The sequence below is a fragment of the Lynx canadensis genome, chromosome A1, assembly GCF_007474595.2.
Source record: "Lynx canadensis isolate LIC74 chromosome A1, mLynCan4.pri.v2, whole genome shotgun sequence".
NCBI classification, from domain to species: Eukaryota; Metazoa; Chordata; class Mammalia; order Carnivora; family Felidae; genus Lynx; species Lynx canadensis.
Genome location: NC_044303.2, coordinates 82,367,572 through 82,387,090, shown reverse-complemented (window position 1 = coordinate 82,387,090; position 19,519 = coordinate 82,367,572). Strand labels below are relative to the sequence as shown.

The window sequence follows — 19,519 nt, the reverse complement described above, 5'->3', positions numbered from 1 at the left end:
CCACTCTGAGCTCCCCTCAGGGAGATCTGTAAGAATCAGGTCTTCAGCCATGGGTTTGCTGAAACGGGGCATACAATCACCAAATACACTTTAAAATTCAAAGGTACAACTTAGGTTTTGCAAATAGCACTGTATTAATTTGGTCTCTTAGAGAATAATGTGGCAAAATACAAATCATCCAAATTTTTAAGAATTGGCAAAGATTAATCTAACACAGAAATCTAAAAAAATTCCAATAAATTTCAATTAATTACTCTGATCATAAATAATCTTTATTAAAGCATGCATATTCTTGTGATTCAAAACAAATACTTTTTTCAAAACAATTATTTTAAAAGAATGATATACCTAATTTAAAAAATGACATGAGTGTTTTATTTAAAATTATTGTAATAAAAACAAATAGACATTTAGAAGGTATTTGTCATTTTAGAAAACACAGGCAGTAAGGATTAAACTTACTTTCCAAACTCACTGCTAGAATTAAAATTGCACATCACAGAAATGTTTAATCATGAATAATGACCAAGAGATTATGACACAAAAGCTAAATAAATAAAAACCCTTCTGATTTTTTTTTTTTTTTTTTTTTTTTTTTTTTTTTAGCAAAAAATCATGAACTGATGAATTGACAATAGAAAGTTAACATTAACTTCAGGAAAAAAGGCACATCCAGGCAGAACAGTCAAGGTGATCCATAAGGTGCAGCGTGTATTATATACTGTGCATGATCAACTGAATGTAACAAATTAGTCTGGAAGTCTCAAAACCATAGCAGTAATAGTTGTCACACTGGGCAGACAGGAAGCCCCCTCCAATGGAGCGCTCTGTCCCCGAGGCAAGGGGCTCACAGGGACATGCAGTCCTGGACGTGTCCCAAGTGTCCGGTTCCACACGGGGGTCAGCTCCCGAAGCTGTGTACCCTCTTGGTGCCTCAAAGACTTGACCGTCTCTCTGGCCGAGGCACACACCTTGTGATTGCGGCTTTCCACAGAACTGGGGCCAGTAAAAGACTGAGGGTGGTCACACTCAGGATTAGGAGGTACACCTGCAACAAGTAAGACTGTCACACTCAGGACTAGGAAGTACACTTGCAACAGGTAAGGCTGGGGTGGTCACACTCAGGACCAAGGTGCACCTGCACACCCCGTATGGCCACAGGCACAGGTAGATTTGGATGTGAGGTGCCCTGAGATGATGCATCATGGTGCACACTGGGTCACCCTCGGGCTGACCCCCTGGGGGCTCTCATGGGGAGCACACAGCCTCAGGACAGGTCTCGGACAGAGCCTGTGCAGAGTTCGTTCTTCTGCAGCGGTGTCAGTATCTAGACTCATCCTGTCTTCCTCACACTCACAGACACAAGGAGACAACTTTAATCCTGAGAGTTTACTAGCAGGTCACAGGTACTAAGAGGAACTTCCACATTCATTCGGCCCAATTTAGGGAGCAGGTGTGCAGAAGCGAATACTGGGGGCGTCACGTGGTGAGGCGAGCCTTACTGGCAACAGAATTCCCCAGGGAGGGATGCTCCCTGTTAAGGGGGGCAGCAGACTGAGGGCAGGAGGCAGACTCCTGTCTTGGCTTCAAGAACAGCCCCACACGTTCACACGTGTTCGCACAGGCATCAGAAAGGGCAAAATGAAAACAGGTGCAGAAGGGTTAAGGGTCAAATCAAGTTTAAGTAGGAACTACCATTCATGAACTTGTATGTGTACAAACCACAGTGTTTCTAAGCTGAGAACTACAGATGTGAGCTGGTCCCCACGGCTGCGAGTGTGTGAAAGGTGTATGGTCTTCCGGCCACAGCACATAGGCTATCTCTCAGAGAGCCACCCATTCAGAGCAGGGGGTCCAGGCTCCCTCTACGCTGTCACCCGACATTTATCCCTGCATCAACAACAAAGTTCCTGTAACATCCACCCGGCTTTTACTCAAACAGTGACGCTCTACTTTAATTGTGAAACGTTCCTAGTTAGCACGTCACCTGTCCTCAGATCACTTGGAGCTAACACTGAATTAGTCACCTGGCCCTGTCCTGAAGGACACTAACTCCTGCCGTGGCAGACAACAGACCATGGCCTATTTACACCTGGGGTGGGGGGCCACCACCCACAGACCACAGCCAAACACAAACGTCCTGCTTGCCAAATTTAAAGTGACAAGCACGGGTCATCAGATGATACTCCTCAAGTTCTAATTCACGGACAGTTTGAAAAGAGCACATGACAAAACTGGACAGAAAGTAAGGAAAGCACACAGGATCAGGTGGGTGTGCACAGGAACTCACGCACACAGGCGTGCGCACAGCCAGCACAGGGCACACGAGAGAGCCAGGCCCAGGATGAACAGACCAGAGGCAGGGGCAAAGAAGGCCAATGGGAAATGGGGGGCTCACCTTCAGGAGCTGCGCAGAAGGCCCAGGCCTGCATGCGCTTAAAAGTGTGGTAGGGGGAGGAGGGACCTCATCAGAAGCACTTCTGACAGTGACTCTCACTCCCTTTTACAAGTGGGCAAATGCTGCCATGTACTTTGCAAGAAAAACCCCTAAACCAACCGGGTACCTTCACAAACAACATTCCAGTTGTGCCTTTTACGTGGTTTCTGCGTGCAACCCAAGATGCGGTGATGCCCCTCACGCGTGCATCAGGAAGGATACGGCCGTCAGCCTGGCTGATAGCCGTGCACCAAGGCCATTACTAACACGCAAACTGGCGATGGCGCTTTAAGATTTAGTTTTCTTCTTTTTGCCAGAGATATGACAGAGACTTCACAGTCTCTGCTGCAGAGGGCATGCTGACAGTTCTGGAGACTTTGACCCCAAACCTGCACACCTGTGTGAGAGGCAGCAGGACCCCACCTCCGCAGCCGCCCAGAGGCAGACCCCCCAGACCCATGCCAGCTGCAGGCAGCTGCAGGGAAGGTGCTCCAATGCCAGCGTGGGGGGTGTGAAGGACGGGGCACCCTAAACACGCACAGAGGGTGTGTGCAGACTCACCTCCCGAGAAATGATCCCAGCTCTGCGTGCTCTGCTCCCCAGGACAAAAGAGAACTCGCTGACCTGTGCCAGCCCCGCAGCCACAATCCACTTGATGTACTGGCTGCTCTTCGGCAGGAGGACAGACAAGACCAGGGCGGCCAGGGCAAACTGCAAGAGCATCCGCATTACTGACTGCCATGCAGAAAACAGAGGGGGGCCCTCCTGACACCGAGGGGACATGTGCAGAGGCACCCAATGAACACAGAGTGTCTGAAATGAGACCAGGCTGAAAAATGCGCAATCAAGGGTAGGGGTTCACGGGCAGCTAACTAGGCTTTCCCCCCACACCAGTCAGCAGCATTCAAGAAAGAATTTTACTTTCCAATGAGAGCATGGTCTCTCTCTTGTAAGCAAAGCTAGAGGGGAGCAGCTGGGGCTGGAGGCCCAGCAGGGATTCTGACTCCTTCCAGTAGAAATATTTGAAATCAACTTTTATCATCCGCAGAGCCAGGCAGCTACTGAACAGGTAATCGGACCCTGAAATAAATGCTAACACAACTCAATCATCTGTGGTTGTGAGGGAACTGTGGTCTGCAAGGGGCTGGCACAGGTAGGGGGCTCTGAGCCCCGTCCTGCACTCCCTGCCCTGTGTGTCTCTCCCACCTGGTGTTCCTGAGTCCTGTCTTCTCCTGATAGCCCACTCAGTGAGTACAAACACAACGATACTTTCAAAACACACGAACGACAAGATGTACATGTGTACGTGCTACTCACTGGCCTGTGGGTCTTTGGACTCATGCAGGAGAAAAGGCCAGGAGCAAGGGTCCTGTGGAGACGGGCTGCCCAGAGTGCCTTCTCCTGGTCCAGCTTTTGTGACTCCCAATTCCCAATATGCCCAGTTCTGAGACAGGTGTAGGAAAACAAACCCGACGGCCTGGTCCTAACTCACCCAGTCCACAGACTGCTGGGCGAGGGGAGGGGCTCCGGGTAAGTGGCCGTGATGCGCTTTGCAGACTCAGGGTCACATACAACCAACATGACAGAAATTTTACCGCAAAGAAGAATCAGTACCTTCATGATCACCACCGACAGCGTGAGGACCATCAGGACAGTGAGCTCGTACGCCACGAAAGTGGGGAACACGTGGAGGCCTGTGCAGGGAAGGAGGGACACGGTCATTCTCGGAGGACTACACGGCCAGTCCTCAGCGGAGCCCATGACCCTCAGGCTTCCTCATGTCCTCTCCACGGACGAGGGCACCTGTGAGCGCAACCCTAAGGCGCCCTGTGTTTATGGCTTATGCCAGCGTTCACCGTGGGGAAAGCGGCCCGGGCGCCAGTGCCTCCCTCTACCAGACTTGTCTCCCAGGACTCGGCAAAAAGTGACAGCAAGCAGCCGTGAAGTCTGCTTTCCTCTGTGAAAACGTTCTGTCCAAGATGCAGACACCCCCGGGGCCTAGAAACTGGGGGTGGGCGGGGGGAAGCCACAGGAGAGGAATCCTGGCCACATGGCCGCCGGCTGCCCTGCCGTACATGTTCCTCCTGCTGCCGTCAGTGCCTGCAGTACCGAGACGAGGGACGGGTGCTGGTGGGCCCTTCTTTATTCAGCGGCCGGGCAGGACCGGTGTGTACCCGGCCCCCCATCCCTGAGGAGCTCAGGGCTGACTGGGCCTTCTCCTCACGAGCACATGGACCCCATGTCATGACACATGTGGCCCCTTCATGTGTCTACTTGTTTTACTCAGAGATACAGATATAAGTAAGGACCCACTTGCTCCAAGAACGGTTTCCTCTTTCTCCAAATTCAGCAGCAACCACCCAGGCCGCCCCTAGCACAGTGCTGGGGACTGCTGTCGAGCACCTGCCTGGAGCCCCAGCCTCCTCCCCCACTTCCTGGCTCTGCCCAGCCTCCACCTCCCAGACCCACAGTGCTCCCCGAGCCCCGACGACTGCCTAGGGCACACCTGGCCTCTCTCCTACCGAGCTGTCTCCCGAGTCCTCGACCCCCAGCCCTCCTACGCCGTGAGTCCAAGACCACCTCTGGCTGTACCTGTGTTCCTCATACTCGCCATGCTGCCACCCACACACCCCCGATGGAAACAAGCCCACAACGCGGAGGGACACACCTGACCAAGCCCGTCACATGGATGTGACCAGGGAGCGGTGGTCCCTGCTCACCTGCATCCCCCGCCCCCAGGATGTGGTTGTGTCACTGCCCTGCCTCAAAGCTCAGGGGCCTCCCCTCTCCCGAGGATAAGTGGGGTCCCATGCCAGGCACATGGTGCAGCGCTGCGGACCCTGCGGGCCCCGGCTGCACCGGGAGCACCCAGCCCAGGCACGCAAACCAGACAGCAGAGGTGTTCTACTCTGAGGGTGGAGACACGGATCATCACAGGACCGCACGATGCTCAGGGACAGAGACCCAATCCACGTTGGCGCAACTGCCGTGTGCACTGGTGACAAAAGGGCACACCAGTTGCCCTGTAGCTTTTCTGCTTATGGCCACTCATCATTTGCATTTCCACCAAGTGCTGAGGGTGTCCCTGGGATGGCACAGCGGGACAGGCTCTGCACACCCATCACACGCCTCCCGGCCTCTATCTGCAGATGTGCATTTGGGGGATGAATGAGAACGTGGCACGTGGTCACCTCGCACGTGAGCCATCACACCCCACATGTGCCCATGGCCTCCAGGGCACCTCCAAGAATGAGGAATGGGCAGTACCCACTTCTGAATTCCTCTCTGCGTCCCAGGGAGGGGAACCCAAGGAGAGAATGAAATCCTTGCTGAAAAGTGTGTAACAAGAAAACTCAGGTCACTGGCTTCGTTTGTAAAGTGAGAAGGGCCCAGGAATTAGCCGTTGAGGTGGTCGTGCAGGACGGCATGGTGGCCACGCAGGCTCACCGGCCCTACTTGACTCTGCCTCTGGAGCTTGAACGGCCGAGCCACCCCCAATTCACATGCTGAGGCTATAACCTCACGTGAGCGTGCCCAGAGACGGCATCCAGGGGGTGCAGGGGATGACGTGAGGTCACAGGGCGGACGCCTGACCCAGCAGGACTGTGCCGGGAAGAAGAGGAGGACACGGGAGTCCCCGCCGGCCTCCATTCCTCTGTCTTTCCATCTTGGTCTCCGCTTCTGTCTCTGTCCCCAAGCACACTGCACACCAGGGAAGGCCACATGGGGACCCAGCAAGCAGGCAGCTGTCTGCAGGCCATAAAGAGGCTCCCTCGGGCCGCACAGACACTGGCATCCATTTTGGCAGCCTGAGTCACGGCTCCAATGCCTCGTTAATACAAAGGAATGGGTGCAGCGGTATTTCAGGGACGCGTGATTTGGGTGCCTGATGGATGGGGGTGAGGAGCAGGCTTCATAGGAGGACACAGAGGCTAACAGCCTGCCCGCCTGCCAGCCGTGCGTGGGCCTAGGGCCTTCCTGTCCTGCGAGGGTGGGCACCCACACTGCTGAGAAGAGGCTGGTCTCTGCCCCTGGGGTCTCCGGCCGGAGGTCTTGCTCCTCCAGGGCGCCCATGCTGGATGCCACCTCTGCACCCAGGCCGGGGGGCCCTCCTTCACTCTGGGACCCAAGCCGCCCCTCTCTGCTCACGCTGCTCACACACGGCCTCTTCTCAGAGCTGGGCCGGGGCCCTTGGCGCTCCTGCTGGTGCTGCTGGGATCCCAGGGTCGCTCCCCCTGCCCGGGATTGACTGCAGCCGGCAGGCCCTCCACGGGGTCTCCTGACTCCACAGGGCCTGCCATAGGGCAGGGGGTCAGGGACCCAGTCCACGTGAACATCACTGAGGTACAAAAATGCAGAAAAGGAAAGACATAGTCTCAAACAGTCCATTTCTGTGTTGCTTAGAGCCCGAGACAGACAGACAGACAGACAGTCCTGAGCAGTGGAAAAGCAAGGTCCTGCGTGTGCACAGGCCTCTCGGGGGCAGGACAGTCGCCTGAACCCCCTTGACAACACTGGGTGTGAAGAACCAAAGCAAAACACGTGCGGCTGTCGCCTGGTTCGATAGCTCAGTCCTCAGCAGGTCAAGAGCCCTAACCTGAGGAAGGGTAGAGCAAGCTTGTCTATTAGATAACACGCCTGCAGGATTTTCATTTCTAGCCAGGACACACTGCATGGAGCCCTGCAGGCAGGACACAAGTGACACGCGTGTCAGCGAGATGGGTCCTCCCGGGACAATGTGGCCTGGAACTTGATCAGGGGAGCTCGTGCCTGTCGACCTCACGAGCACTCCTCTGGGGGAACGATGAGTGGAGGTAATCACCCAGCACTCAGCACAGCGGAGCCCGCCTGGCACTAGAAGGGGCTGCGGTGAAGGGGGTGGGCAAGAGGGACAGAAACACAGAGAAACAGGGACAGGGACAGACAGACCAGACACAGGACAGATGGCCAGGGAGGGGAGGGGGGGGTGGACGGGAAAGGAGGCCAAGTGGGCCCTCTCTTGGAACAGCGAGGGCACTGTCACTAAAGCAGCTATGCAGTGACGTGCGGCCCCCGCTCTCTGTGCTCCACTCTCAGTTTCCCTGCAGACTTTGTGATGTGCTTCTTGACGCGCTCAGCCTTGCTGGGGTCGCACGGAGCCGGTGGCGGGTATAGATGCAGTGCTAGAGCTTTCTGGGCAGAAGGCAGTGCTGTGCTGGACGTGCCCGATGGAGACACTCCTTGACCAAGGGGCATTTCCAGAGCAGCGCACCGCGACACGGCAGTTCGAGGTTTTGGTATCAACAGTAACCTTTCTTCCCAAATGTCTCATTTGGGTGTTGCCTTTAAGTTCGCTAACCTGCTGGGCACCTGTGCCTTTCCCGTGGAGTCAAAGTGGGGTTCACCCTCCCCCGAGGGCATTTGAGCGCCCCCAGACCATGGCAGCCAGTCAGCAAATCAATGTCCCCAAGTGCAAACTTTCCCTCTTTTTAATAAGATTTCTCCGCAGACCCCAATTTTTATGGCAACTTCTTGCTGCATAAATAGAAATATGTACATAAACAGGTTGCAGAAGTCCCATGCGGGTGTCTAACACCCTGCAAACATCCTGACGTAAACAAGGAAGGTTACCTATGGAGGCGAAGAAAATGATAACCAGGAAGTCACGGATGGGCTCGATGTAAGACACGATCTCCTCGGTGACCATGTGGCCCTGGGAAGAGATAAGCGCTCCGGCCAGGAAGCAGCCCAGCTCCATGGACACATCCAACAGCTCCGTGACCTAGGCGGAAGGGAAGGGCCGCACATCACTCTCCAGCGCACCAGCGACAGCTCCGCTCAGGGCGGGTTCATGCCCAAAGGCAGCTGTACTATCACAGCGAAGGCCCATCTCCACGTCTCCAGAAGGGCCTCTGTGGGGACGAGCCGAGATGCACACAAGGAAGCTAACATTAGTTGAACCTGCCATTCAGGGAGAAAAAAATTTAAATACCTGAAACAATCATTCAAATTTTTGAACAACAATAGTTTTTAAAATTTATTTTAAATATTTGTGATAGATTTTCTTTACCTGGACTCAGTGAACAGCCCAACTATGGCATTAAGTCATGTGTTAATGTAAAAACTCTTCCCGTCTCCAACTGAAAGCACTTAGAGAAGGACACTCCAGTGAGGGAGGGAGGCCCTGAGAACACAGGGCCCCAGAGGGAAGTGCCAGTGCATCCGTGCCAGCCGGACGCGGTCCGAGCTAACACTCAGGCTTCTAATGACAGTTCTGTTAAACGCAAAGCTTCAGGTGTTAGTGACACAAAACAACCGGAAAGAAGTAGACGTTTTTCACTCTGAGAAAGTAAAACCACACACAGAAGAGAGCAGCCAACAGAAAGAACCATCAAAGAAACATGGTTCACAATAGCACCAACCACACCCAGCAATGGGGACAAGTCCCCCAGGAGAACACACAACTGTCACACCACAAAGCTCTGCTGTGAAGCACGCACGAGGGCTGAGACGTGCACAGCACATGCCCACAGGCCAGCGGCTCGCAGCCGCCAACGCGCGAGCTCTCCCTCGAAGGGCCCAGAGTCCCTGCAGCCGCGGGTGCAAACTGACAAGCCCGATCCAAAAACTCGCATGGGTGCTGGACACACGAACGCAGCCGGACAATCTGGAGAAGGCTGCCGGGCACAGCACTATCGGTAAGAGCAGGCGGGCAGCAAAGGCGAGAGTGGGCACTCAGACACTCACAGGCACACTCATGCACTCACACACACACTCATGTGCTTTTGCTTACACTCACATTTGTGCTAACATCCACACACTTTTGCACATGCGTACATGCATGCTAACATTCACACACTCATGCACACTCATGCTCATGCACCCACATGTACACTCGCACCACACTCATGCATGCAGACATGCACTCACACTCGTGCCCATGCACTCACATGCACACTTGTACTAACACTTGCCCACTCACGTGCACAAGCTCACATTCGTGCACTCATATGCAAACTAGTGCACACGCCCACGCACACACTCGGGTACACATGCTCACATTCATGCACTCACTTGTGCTCATACACGCATGCATGCACACTCACACAAACACACATACACACATGCTCACGCTTGTGGCTTCTGACGAGGTGACCCTGTACCGCCATGTGATGTGGAAACACGTAATGGCAACACGGACCCTTGTCCACATGCCTCCAGACGGACGCAGATCTGGTGAGAAGAGCAGAGTAGGAAGTGCTGGAGAGCAACACGGGCGCCTCTGGACCGGGGGAGGCAAAGATCTACACAGGATATAAAAAGTGCTATCTGCACAAAATTTGAAACTAGCGAGTACATTAAAAGGAAGAACTTCCATTCATCAAAAAATGCCACTGAGATAATCAAAGGGCAAGTTACAGGCTGGCAGATATTACTGAGATCTCTGTGACATGGGATTTCAGCCAGGAGAGGAGCAAAATCCTGAAACACATCGCAGCACAAACCCTTTAGGTCATGCCACATCAGAGGGGCCGGTACCCTGGCAGATCCATGGGAACAGGAAGCAGGTTAGTGGTTACTATGGGATGGGGGAGGGCAGGCAAGATTTGGAGATGTGGATTTGGGGGGGGGGGGCAGAAATGTTCTGGAATTGGACAGTGGTGATGGTTGCACAGTGCTGTGAATATGCTGAAAACCACGGAATTGTACACTTCAAAAGGGTTAAAATGGCTGGGGCGCCTGGGCGACTCAGTCAGTTAAGCATCTGACATTGGCTCAGGTCATGATCTCACCATTTGTGGGTCCGAGCCCCACGTTGGGCTCTGTGCTGACAGCTCAGAGCCCAGAGCCTGCTTTGGATTCTGTGTCTCCCTCTCTCTCTCTCTGCCCCTCCCCTGCTCATGCTCTCTCTCTCAAAAATAAATAAAAACATTTTAAATAAACAAACAAACAAACCTACGTTAAAAACAGAGCTAACCCGGGGGGGGGGGCAGGTAACGCACTGCAACAGCGGAGCCTGAGCTGTTAGACTCTCTGTTGTGCAGGATGCCAGCACCTAGCATGCCGGGTGGTCCCAGCTGCTGCTCAGGAAACAGTGTCAAAGAAAGAAAACAGAACAAACAAATAGAGAACTATTTTAACTTGTGTAGCCACTGGGAAGACAACATGGAAGTCATCCAGAGAAGAATTTTGCTGGATGTCATTTTTAAAGAGAAAAATAGTCCAGAATGGAGAAAGCGATGTAAAAAAATTAAATAAGTCACACACACGGGCAGCGTTGAGCAGAAGCAAATCCTAGTCTCCCAAGATTACAAAACACTAGTCAGTAGTTAAATCCTACACAAGAAGTAGCTTCTGTGCCTTTCCGGTTTTGAGGTAAGAGCTGACCCCTTGCAGTTCTAAGAACCACAGAGACCTCACGTACCCTTGCTCAGCTCCCTCAGTGGCAGCATCTTGCTACATCAGAGCACGAGATCACGGCCAGGATACAGACGCAACGCAGTGAAGACACACACAACCTTCTGTCACAAGGACCCTCCCCCCACCCCCACCCCTTAACACCTGGCATCTGGCAACCTTCCCTCCATTTTTGAGATTTTTCATCGTAAATGTCACACAAATGGAAATACACAGTATGCAACCTCTGGAACTGGCTTTTCTTGCTCAGCAGAGCAGAACTCTCTGGAGGCTCACGTACAATCGTTTCCAACCTGGGTGGCCGTCCCTGGTGTGGACGGACTGAGGCCGGCAGAAGGAGGCACCTGCTGAAGTACATCTGGGTGGCGTTTGGCTGCTAGCAACACTCACGTGGGAGCTTCTGTGTGAACCCGCCTTCCCTCCTCAGGGGCACGTGGTGAGCAGCGCAGCTGTCTGTGGGGGTCTAACAGCATACCCCCCCATCCCTCAGAAGCACATCCTTTAAAGGAGAAGGCTGCTTCCAAAACGAACCTTTTATTTTCATCTTCAACTTCTCACATTGTGGTGAAAGAAGTTATACTGCTGACCGGCTTTGTTGTCACCAAATAGAAGTAAAAATTGTCTTAAACTGTTAATCTGGTTTCAGGTACAAAGCTGTTTTTAAGTTTAAGACCGCATAACATTGGTGACACTGGAGACTACGTGGTTTTCAAGGCCACCTAGACTTGCCTGTGTGCGACGCTTGAGGTACCATTTCAGCAAAGGGCTCAAGAGGCTGGGAGTGAATGGGTTTAGTCTACTGGGTATGTATTCATGGGCAGTGTAGTAACCATGCATAAGATAAAAATGCCATGCGTTTCGAATTATTTTAACTACCATTGAAGTGACAAGATAAAGAACTGACGGATCATAAGCTCTCAGTGAACAGATTACAGGTCAGAGTACGTAAATAACAGGCATTTTGAGGATTACCGTTAACATTAAAAAGATGAAAGCAGAGATTCCTACGATAAGGATTTCTTTGTTCCCTTTGCTCTCCATATGCAGTTTTCGATAATACGGTCCAATGAGGTAAGTCTTTATAACGAGACACAGGAGAAAAGCCGCGGCCAGCGAGAAAAGAATCTGACCCACCAAAGCCAGTATCCGCAGAGTCTCCATGACAATGCTAGGAGAGAAGGAGAGAAAAAAGGGACATTATTTCACCTCCACATTTCCCTGAAACCCAACAAAATGGGCTTCCAACTTGATCTTTGACATGTTACAAAATAAGTTTCCCAAATCACATACATTTTTACAGATACTAAAATAAAACCTAAAAATCACATTAGTTCTAAATAACTTGGTTCAAATTAAGTTATTTGAATCAAATATGGAAACTGGGTTGTTCTGCAATGGATACTTTAAAGCAATACACCTTACACATAGGTTATGACGACTCCTGACTGTAGCTTATACATCTCACTCAGTGGCTGATAATAACATTCCTCGCCAGGATCTAAGCTGACCCCCTTGAAATTCATGAGGCAATCATCACCCTGCAGCTCAGCAATGGCCACAGAACTCCAGTGACCTGCGGCAAAACAGTCTGTCACCCAAGCCAGAACTCCGCATTTCATGTCTAACGGAGAACAGAATTCTGTGCTAAACTCTTTTTAGAATACACTGTTTACATCTCAGAACGTATTCTTAAGACCCCAGCCAAAAGACTTTCAGAAGAAAGGCACTGTTTGTATGTACTTTTTACTTATTTCAGTTTAGTCTTTAGAAACTTAGTTCTCCATCACATTAAGGAAACAATTTAGTCCAAAATTCTGGCTTAAAAGTTCTCGATGGGAGAATACAGATCTGATTACTGGCAGAGGACTCATCACTGCAGTCAGGCAACAGTGGACATGGATGTCAAGTCACACAAGTGGTTCCATGGGGGCTTCAGAACAAGCTGGGCTCGAAGGGCAGTTGTGGTAGAGGGCTCCACGCGGGGTCACCAGGCAGGGACAGGCACGTGCCCGGGGCGCTGAACAAAGCAGGCTGGGTGTACCTCAGTTCCCGGCCAGTCTTCCCACCCTGGGGAACTAACAGCTCGCTCACACACTAGCACAGTCACCCGGAGCCTGGCCTGCGCCTGTCACCCCTTTCCTGGGTGCCACCGCCTCCCCGCATGGCTCCACCGGCCTCCTAACTGGTCTCTGATGCACCACAGAAGCCAGAACGACACTGGCAGCATCAGATGAGTCCAGGTTCCCCCACCTGGCCGCAGCCTCCCCCGTCCCTCACCCACAGAGCCGCCTCTACCAGCCTCCGCTCCCTGAAGTCACGTTTCCACGTCCCTCATGGCGTCCTTCATGTTTGGGCCTCAAGGTCTGCGACCCAGAGGCCCTGCCAACCTGGCGTGGCCACCTGCTGCTCGCTGCTCCTCACCCCACTCCCACCCTGTGCGTGCATTTATCTGACCAGACACCTTCCGGGTGACCACTCACGTATTCAGCACTGTCCTCCCCAAACACCCTGCTCTCCTCCATGCCCAGAGCACTGGGCCGCACTTGGCTGCACACACGACTTCCAGTCTTGGTGCGTTTCTCCTGACAAGTGCAGGAAGCATCCCATCCACAGATGAGAACGTGGAGCAGAGGCGAAGCTGTGGCTCCAGGCCACGTGCTGGCACCTGGCTCCGGGGTCCGCGCTCCCAGCCACCACACACACCCCCTGCCACCCCCTGCCCAGGGCGTCACGCCCCGCCCCCCCCCTCAACTGCAAACCAAATACGCCATGAGGAAGGGAAGGTGCAGACAGCTGACAAAGGTCCACGTGAAAAGTGGAAGCCATGGACAGCCCAGGTCTCTGTGAAGACAACCTGACCCCAGGGACATCTGTGCGCCCACACACACTTCCTGTTCACGCCCACGGTGAAGACGACACCACTCTGCATCTCAATCTCTCCATCCGCCAGGTTTGGGCAAAGTTCTTACGCGAGTGCCAGCCTCGCCCTGTGAAGCAGGCATCGCCACCCCTTCCTCAGGCAGACACTCCGCTGCCACAGGCTCTGACGTGCTGGACGGGCCGCTCCAAGAACATGTGTGTGTCGCAGCCCAGCTGAGGCAGACGCTGCTCCCGATCGCACCCCAGAGGGGACCCTGCTCCTACAGGTCTGCGGTGTGACAGGTACAGGTGCCTTCTGCCTTTCCTCCAGGCCGGGGTGAGCACTTCCTCATCTCTGCACCAGCTGCCCACACAGCTGGGTTCCTCCAACTTTCACTTGTAGATCTTTAGGAAATAAGTAACTTGACTGGCTTTAACATGTTTACAAATATTTTTCCCATTTGTCTTTGGCCTGCTTACCATGTGCACAGGTACAAGTTCCAGAGCACATGCACGCATAGGTGTGCACGTATGTGTGTTTACAAGCACAGGGACGTGTGCATGTGCGCAGGCATATTTACACACTCACGGTACAAAACTTCAGTGCAGTAACACTGATCACTTCTCCTATCTTTTATGGCTTCTGGAATTTCTGCTTTGCTTAGAGCTGAGGGCCCCTGTCTTCAATATTATAAACAAATCCATCCATACTACCTTCTAGAATTTTCATGATCTTGGCAAGATGTTAATAATTCAAATCACTATTTTTTTTTTTCAACGTTTATTTATTTTTGGGACAGAGAGAGACAGAGCATGAACGGGGGAGGCGCAGAGAGAGAGGGAGACACAGAATCGGAAGCAGGCTCCAGGCTCTGAGCCATCAGCCCAGAGCCCGACGCGGGGCTCGAACTCACGGACCGCGAGATCGTGACCTGGCTGAAGTCGGACACTTAACCGACTGCGCCACCCAGGCGCCCCCAAATCACCATTTTTAAAAAATATTATCATAGCCTCTGTGTTCTGTTACTTAACTGTGAAATACTTGTCGGGGCAAGAGGAATAAGTTAATTCTTTCTTTTAGAAAAGATCGATTCTGACCAGAGTTTAATAAAAAGGCAACGTTGGTATTAACATCATCCCGGATTTTATTTCTTTAGTTTGTTTACTGTAAATTTTTCCTGGTAATCAAAATTAGAAGGGGTTTTCCCAAATTATAGAGAAAAGTATACAATAGTAGACAATAAAATTATCCTAACCTATCACTCTACTAGGAGAAAATCATTATTAACCCCTTATTCATACATGTGTGTGTACATATATATATATACATATATATATATACATTATATACATGAATAGACATATTTCTAGTCGTTTTCTTCTTTAGTTGAAGTGATACTGTATATAGTATCACTTTAGTTTCAGCTTTACTGAAACAGGATTCTCATCCATACAATCCACCCCTCTAAAGCACACAGCTCAGTGGTTCTTAGTACACTTGCAGAGGTGCACCCACGCCACCCATTTTAGAGCAGATGTACGCCCATCAGTGCTTATTTCCGCTCCCCCACCAGCCCCTGACCGACTTACTGTCTATGGATTTGTCTATTCTGGACATTTCACATAAACGGAATCACATAACATGAGCCTGTGTGTCCGGCTTCCTCCACGAGTGTGATGTCCTCAAGGTTGGCCCTGTCATGGCCTGTGTCAGGGCTCCATACAACATTCCACTGTGTGGTCACAGTACACTATGTCCATCCATTAGCTAATGGACATTTGAGTTGTTTCCACTTTTTAGCAATTATGAATAATGCCGCTATGAACATTCATGTGCAAGTTTTTTTTTTCTGTGGTAAATTATTCATAAAATTACCACTTTAACCACTTTCGAGTGTATAATCTGTGGCATTAAGGACATGAACACTGTGTGCTCTCATCACCTCTGACACAGGTTTTGTGTGGACAGACATCTTCATATCTCTTGGGTCAATGCCCTGGAGTGGAACAGCTGAGTCTTACAGCAACTCTGTTTAACCCTTTTGAGGAAACACTGTCCTATGACCTGACTCTCTGTTTTACAGCTTAACACAACATAGAACATCTTTTCCACACCGTCAAACTCTTGGTGAACATGATGTTTCACAACTAAGTTTGAACAATGTCAATGGGACCCATATGTGTACTGGACTTTCATTGGGAAAAACACTGAAGAAAAGTTCCTAAAGCTTTCTGAGGAGACAACACCCTATGGTGACCATTTTACTTGTAAGCAGCAGGGAAGTTTCATGCGATGAGGGGTCCCATTTGTCCTTTCTGAGCACCTGCACTCTTTGTGGCGGTTCTGCTTTCTGTTTGGTAAGGAGATTGTGACCTCTACAGGTCCTAATTTATTGGATGCTTCTTAAATAGAAAGCACATGATTTTCAGCTGGGGCGCCTGGGTGGCTCAGTCGGTTAGTGTCTGAATTCGGCTCACATCATGACCTCATGGTTTGTGAGTTGGAGCCCCGCGTCAGGCTCCCTGCTGTTGGCATGGAGCCCGTGATGTGGATCCTTGGTCTCCCTCTCTGCCCCTCCCCCACTGGTGCTCTTGATGTCAAAAATAAATAAACATTAAAAAAAAAAAAAGATTTTCAGCTAAAGTTGTAAATCTTCCTTTCAGCTACACAAATTTTGCTCAGTTACTTATCTTGCAAATCTGTAGCCAGAAGGACTAGGAACTGGCTCTTATTTGTAGGCTGTGACTAGATGTGTTACTTTTCTGATAGTTAAAAAACCCTGAATCAGAGGAAAAGGACAAGAGGACCCTGTCAACAAACTGACCTTAACAGTCACACCCGCCAGGTAGCAGCCTAAGCAGGCACTCCATACGGTTCTCTCCTGCAACCCTCACACAGTCCACGAGCAGGTACTATTTCCATACCATCCCCATTTTTTTTTTTTTAAAGATTTCATTTTTAAGTAATCCCTACAGCTAACGTGGGGTTCGAACCCACAACCTCAGATGAAGAGCCGCACGCTCTGCCAACTGAGCCAGCCAGGCACCCCCGCGCCGCCCCCACCATCAGGGAGAAAACTGAAGCCCAGAGACCGTGAGACCAGGAAGCGGCAGAGCTGGAGGGAGCTCCGGGGCCTAACCCTCTGGGCATCCCAGTTAAAAAGCTGTCTCTATTTTCCAACAGGCTGAGCTATCGGACAGAAGAGAAGACATCTTAATCATTTTCGGATTACTGAAACTTAATATAACTTCTGGCAAAAGGTAAATATTAAAAAATACAAAACCAACAGACTCCAACGTCAAGGTGAATCATTATTAGAATTATCTGACAAAGATTTTAAGCCGCTATCAAAAACGTGATTCAACAGCAATTAAAAACTCTTTTTAAAGAAATGAAAAAACAGAAAATTTCAGCAAAGAAATAGAAGTCATAAAAAGGCATACCAAATGGAAATTCTACAACGATGTACAGTTGACCTTTGAACAATACAGGGTCTGGGGCACCAGCTGCCTGCACAGTAAAGATCTGCATACGACTTTCGATTTCCCAAGAAGACTGACTGATGACATAAACAGTCGATTAGTACATGCTGTGTAGGTTACATAAATTATATACTGTATTCTTACACATTTACAGCACTGTCCTGAAAAAACTCCACATATCCGTGGACCCACATAGTTCAGAGCAGCATTGTTCAAGGGTCAACTGTAATAACAAAAATAAAAATCTTGCTGGATGGGCTAAATAAAGTGAAGACAGAGGAGAGAATCCATGAACTTGAGGACGGATGAACACAATTTACCTGGTCTGACAAACAGAAAATAGAAAAAAAAAAAAAAAAAAAAAAAGGAGAGGAAGAAGAAGAGGAAGAAGGAGTCTCAGAGGCCCGTGGGATAATAACAAAAGAACAAATGTTTGTATCCCTTGAGTCCAAGCAGGAGGGAGCACGTGGGACTGAAACACTATTTGAGGAAACAATGGCTGAAAATCCTAAAGTAGGCAGAAGACATAAACCTACAGACCCAAGAAGTCGAGCCAACTCCCAACAGGATATGCCCAAAGACTGTCATGGACTGAACGTTTGTGTCCCCCAAATCCCTATATGAAGCCCCAAATGATGGTGTTAGGAGGAGGGGCCTCCGGGAGGTCACCAAGGTGGGGACCTGTGGTGGGGTCAGTGCCCTCATCGTCAGAGGAGACCAGAGACCCTCTGTGCTGTCTGTGCTCCCCCTGCCACGTGAGGACATGGCAAGAAGACGGCTGTCTGAAAGTGAGCTTTCGTCAAGAACAGAACCTGCCACCACCTGATCTCAGACCGAGAGATAAAAGTCTGTTGCTTAAGCCCTGGTCTGTGATGTTGTTACAGCAGCCTGAACCGATGAAGACACCAAGACACACCGGAGCTCAGTTTCTGAAAACTAGAAACAAAGAACGAATCTTAAGAGCAGACAAAGAGAAACCACTCATATAAGTAATTATCCGTAACTTGTGTTTAGAGAAATGGCAGCCAATTTCTCATTGAAGCCGTGAGAGGCCAGAGAGAAGCAGTGCATCCTTCAAGTGCTGGAAGAGAAGGACTGTCACCCGTACAATCCATATCCTGGAGAATATCCTCCAGGAAGGAGGGAAGATAACGTTTTCTTGGAGGAAGAAAAATGATGAGAATTTGTCACCAGCAGCAGACTATGCAAGAATGAGTAGGGGCACCTGGGTGGCTCAGCTGATTAAGCGTCCAACTTTGGTTCAGGGCGTGATCTCGCGGTTTGTGGGTTCAAGCCCCGCGTCGGGCTCTGTGCTGACAGCTCAGAGCCTGGAGCCTGCTCCGGATTCTGCCTCCCTTTCTCTCTGCCCCTGCCCTGCTCACACTCTGTCTCTGTCTCTCTCAAAAATAAATAAACATTAAAAAAAATTTAAAAAGGAAGAATGAGCAAAGAAAGCCCCCCGCCGAAAGGAAATTATAAGAGAAGAAATCTTGAGAAAGCAAGTAAGAACAACGGAATGGATAAAAATAAAATAGGTAACCCTGATGACTTAAAAAAATCCTATGTGATCAGAAGCAAAGTTAATAAACACATTGATCTGGTGCTCAGACAAATAGAGAACATACAACAATTATACTTAAAAAGAAGGGAGAGGCAAGGGAACTAAAGGGAAGTAAGGCTCCTATGTGTCACAAGCAGTCAAGCACTGACAGCCGGGAGCTAACCTCAGCACCGCATGCACTGCAGAGCCTGGAGTAGCTGCTGAGATAACTACACCGGGTCCTCAAAATTATGCAAGTGACCCATCAGGGGGTAAGAAAAATGTAATAGAGAAACAAGAAACAGAGAAAATAACAAAATGAGAGACTTAGGACCTGACATATCAACATTTACCATAAATGTAAATGGTCTCAACGCTAATTAAGACATATTGACCGAATGGATTAAAAAAACAGCATCCAGGGTGCCTAGGTGGCTCAGTCAGTTGACTGTCTGACTCTTGATTTCGGCTCAAGTCATGATCTCCTAGTTTGTGGGATCGAGCCCCACGTCGGGCTCTATGCTGACCCCATGGAGCCTGTTTGGGATTCTCTGTCTCTCACTCTCTGCCACCCCCCCATCCCACACTCATGTGCCCTCACTCTCAAAATAAACATTAAAAAAATCATCCAACAATCCAACAATACCTTATCTATTGAGAAACTCATTTCAAATACAATGGAATAAACAGACTGAAAGTTTTAAAATATGGAAAAGACAGACCATTTTAGACATTAATAAAAAACAAGTAGGTCGGACAAAGAGCTAGTATCCAAAATCTATAAAGAGCTCACCAAACTCCAC

At 50.2% G+C, this 19,519-nt stretch overlaps 1 protein-coding gene across 7 annotated transcripts in view; it reads right to left on the bottom strand.

Moving 5' to 3' along the window:
* Positions 1-250: 250 nt before the first annotated feature.
* Positions 251-19,519, bottom strand: part of TMCO3 (transmembrane and coiled-coil domains 3) — a 50,959-nt gene continuing 31,690 nt past the window's right edge. For 5 of the 7 annotated variants that reach the window (XM_030314527.1, XM_030314526.2, XM_030314524.1 and 2 more), the window contains 5 exons: positions 11,807-12,002; positions 8,048-8,198; positions 4,052-4,131; positions 2,999-3,148; positions 251-1,048 (listed from right to left, as the gene is read on the bottom strand). In XM_030314527.1, the coding sequence (XP_030170387.1) occupies positions 935-1,048; positions 2,999-3,148; positions 4,052-4,131; positions 8,048-8,198; positions 11,807-12,002 (691 nt within the window). In that variant the 3' untranslated portion in view covers positions 251-934. The remainder of the gene's footprint in view (positions 1,049-2,998; positions 3,149-4,051; positions 4,132-8,047; positions 8,199-11,806; positions 12,003-19,519) is intronic. The other 2 variants (XM_032592526.1, XM_030314528.1) reach the window with 1 other exon arrangement.